The sequence below is a fragment of the Lactuca virosa genome, chromosome 4 (genome assembly GCF_052849685.1).
Source record: "Lactuca virosa cultivar CGN04683 chromosome 4, Lactuca_virosa_CGN04683_v6, whole genome shotgun sequence".
NCBI classification, from domain to species: Eukaryota; Viridiplantae; Streptophyta; class Magnoliopsida; order Asterales; family Asteraceae; genus Lactuca; species Lactuca virosa.
This window is the reverse complement of record NC_136429.1, coordinates 330,717,300-330,719,983: the sequence shown is the minus strand read 5'-3', so window position 1 is coordinate 330,719,983 and position 2,684 is coordinate 330,717,300. Positions and strand designations below refer to the sequence as shown.

Here is a 2,684-nt window from a genome sequence, read left to right as displayed (position 1 = left end):
ACGGTAGATGAATGAATACAATTACAAAAGTACAATGGTGTTTTTTAGATAAAAAAAAGATGTTAGATGTGGATCTCAAAACAATGATTGCCCCCTCGAAGAATTAACTGTAGTATAAAATTATATGTCATAATGAACTAATCAACTTGTAATAAAATAAAGGGTTGGCTAAAAAGACATCTATTTTCACCATTAAGACGTAATAAAATAAAGGGTTGGCTAAAAAGACACTCATTTTCACCATTTAGACGTAATAAAATAAAGGGTTGGCTAAAAAGACACCCATTTTCACCATTTAAACAATCCTAAAGTATTTTTATGAGTTGAAATTGCATTGTTTTTCGAAAAAACTGATTACAAATAGTTATTATAGGTTGACTTTTTATAAAAATGATGAGAGGGTGTTATCTGCTCATTTTATTTCTGATCCCTATAACAAAAAGAACTCCACCAAAGCTCATTTCTCGATTTCAACGATCATGGAATATCTCTTCATTACCGTCCTGTTACTTCTCGCTTCATTTCTGTTCGCCTCTCACTTCCGCCGGAAATTCTCTAACCTTCCGCCAACTCTCTTTCCAACCCTCCCTCTGATCGGCCACCTCCACCTTTTGAAGAAACCTCTCTACAGGACCTTCGCCGCAATCTCCGCTAAACATGGGCCAATCCTCCTTCTCCGCTTTGGATTCCGCCGGGTCCTTGTTGTCTCCTCCCGTTCAGCCTCCGAAGAGTGTTTCACTAAGAACGACATCATCTTTGCCAACCGCCCTCGTCTGCTTGCTGGAAAGATTCTTGGCTCCAACTACACCAGCATCGGTTGGTCATCTTACGGCGACCACTGGCGCAACCTTCGCCGGATCTCCACCATCGAGATCTTCTCCTCACACCGCCTAAACGACCTCCGTGACATACGCGTCGACGAAGGAAGACTCATGATACGTAGGTTGATGTCTGAATGTTCTTCACCTGTGAACTTTAAGTCGGTATTCCACGAGATGAAGCTTAACCTGATGATGAGGATGATATCCGGGAAAAGGTATTTTGGCGGATCCGGAGAATTGGAGGAGGAAGGGAAACGGTTCCAGGAGATGGTTAAGGAGACGGCTCTGGTGGCGGATACTTCAAATTTAGGGGATCATTTGCCCATCATGAGATGGTTTGGAATGAAAGGGTTGGAAAAGAAGATGATTGATTTGCAGAAAAAGAGGGACGCATTCTTTCAAGAGTTGATCGAACGACAGCGAAAAGTGGATGGGATTGAACTGGAAAACAAGAAGAACAACACAATGATTGAAGTTCTATTGCAGCTACAAAAAACTGATCCGGAGTACTACACTGACGAAATTATTACAAGCTTTTGCCTGGTAATTAAGATCGAATTCCTTACACTTCTACAAAAGATTTATGAAGCTATCAATATTATATATTTTTGCAAAATCATTGACATTAAATCTTGTTGATGATTAGAACCTGCTAACTGCTGGAACTGATACTTCTGCCTCGACTTCCGAATGGGCTCTTTCACTTTTGCTCAGCCATCCACATGTTATAAAGAAGGCACAGAAGGAAATCGACAGTCATGTTGGGAAGAACCGTCTTGTTGACGAATCAGACATGAGCAGCTTACCTTATATTCGTTGTATTGTGAACGAGACTTTGCGAATGTATCCTACAGTCCCACTCCTAGTACCTCACGAGTCATCGGAAGATTGTGTGGTTGGAGGCTTTCACATCCCACGTGGGACCATGCTACTCATTAATCAATGGGCCATACATCGTGATCCCGACCTCTGGAATGACCCTGAAAAGTTTCTCCCGGAAAGGTTCGAAAGTCTAGAAAGCACAAAAGATGGGTTTAGGTTCATGCCATTCGGGTCTGGAAGGAGAAGTTGTCCTGGGGAAGGTTTGGCTATGCGTATGGTTTGCTTGACAATAGGTTTGCTTATACAGTGCTTCGACTGGGAAGAGATAGGTGAAGAGATGGTTGATATGAGAGAAGGTCTTGGCCTCACCATGCCCAAGGCTCAACCTTTGGTCGCCAAGTGTAGACCACGTCCGATAACCCACAATTTAATATCTGTGGTTCCTCTCCTCGGGAAATAGCTTTAAACATGTAAAACCACAAAACAGGTTTGGCTAGACACATGGAAGTTAACTATCACTAAAGCATCTCTTGTGATACAAAAAAAAAATGTAACGAATTTATAATAGAACTTTATCACTACATTGAATAATTGCTCTGATGGATATTATACCATGCCAGCCATCTAATTAGGCCATGCAAAGCCCTTTTATATATATATATATATATATATATATATATATATATATATATATATATATATATATATATATATATATATATATATATATATATATATATATATATATATATATATAGTTTATAATATGGGTAAACCATGATTATAAACTTAATTAAACTTTCATAGTAAAAACTTAAAATTACTAATCAATTCTTTTAAATAAATTATTAATTAAGAGGTATTTTTTAGTTATATAAAAGTATAATTGCTGATTTAAATAAATACATGAAATTATATCATCATATAATCTTTATTAATTTAATTTTAATTTTAATTTTAATGTTATTAATTTAATCAAATTAGAGTATCAAATTTAAAATTTAAAATGGAGAATCAATAGGTTGACAAATAACATGTCAT

The 2,684-nt window shown here is 37.1% G+C and overlaps 1 protein-coding gene across 1 annotated transcript; it reads left to right on the top strand.

Annotated features, from left to right (window-relative positions):
- Window positions 1–437: 437 nt before the first annotated feature.
- Window positions 438–2,219, top strand: LOC145108549 (cytochrome P450 81Q32-like). Its single transcript, XM_079045582.1, has 2 exons — window positions 438–1,364; window positions 1,468–2,219. The coding sequence occupies exons 1-2, from the start codon at window positions 480–482 to the stop codon at window positions 2,101–2,103; spliced, it is 1,521 nt and encodes a 506-aa protein (XP_078901708.1). The 5' UTR covers window positions 438–479; the 3' UTR covers window positions 2,104–2,219.
- The last annotated feature ends 465 nt before the right edge of the window (window positions 2,220–2,684 follow it).

Coding starts and splice junctions, on each gene's coding strand:
- LOC145108549 (XM_079045582.1), top strand. CDS start 480: ATGGAATATCTCTTCATTACCGTCCTGTTACTTCTCGCTTCATTTCTG. Junction 1,365..1,467: donor TTATTACAAGCTTTTGCCTG/GTAATTAAGATC, acceptor GTTGATGATTAG/AACCTGCTAACTGCTGGAAC.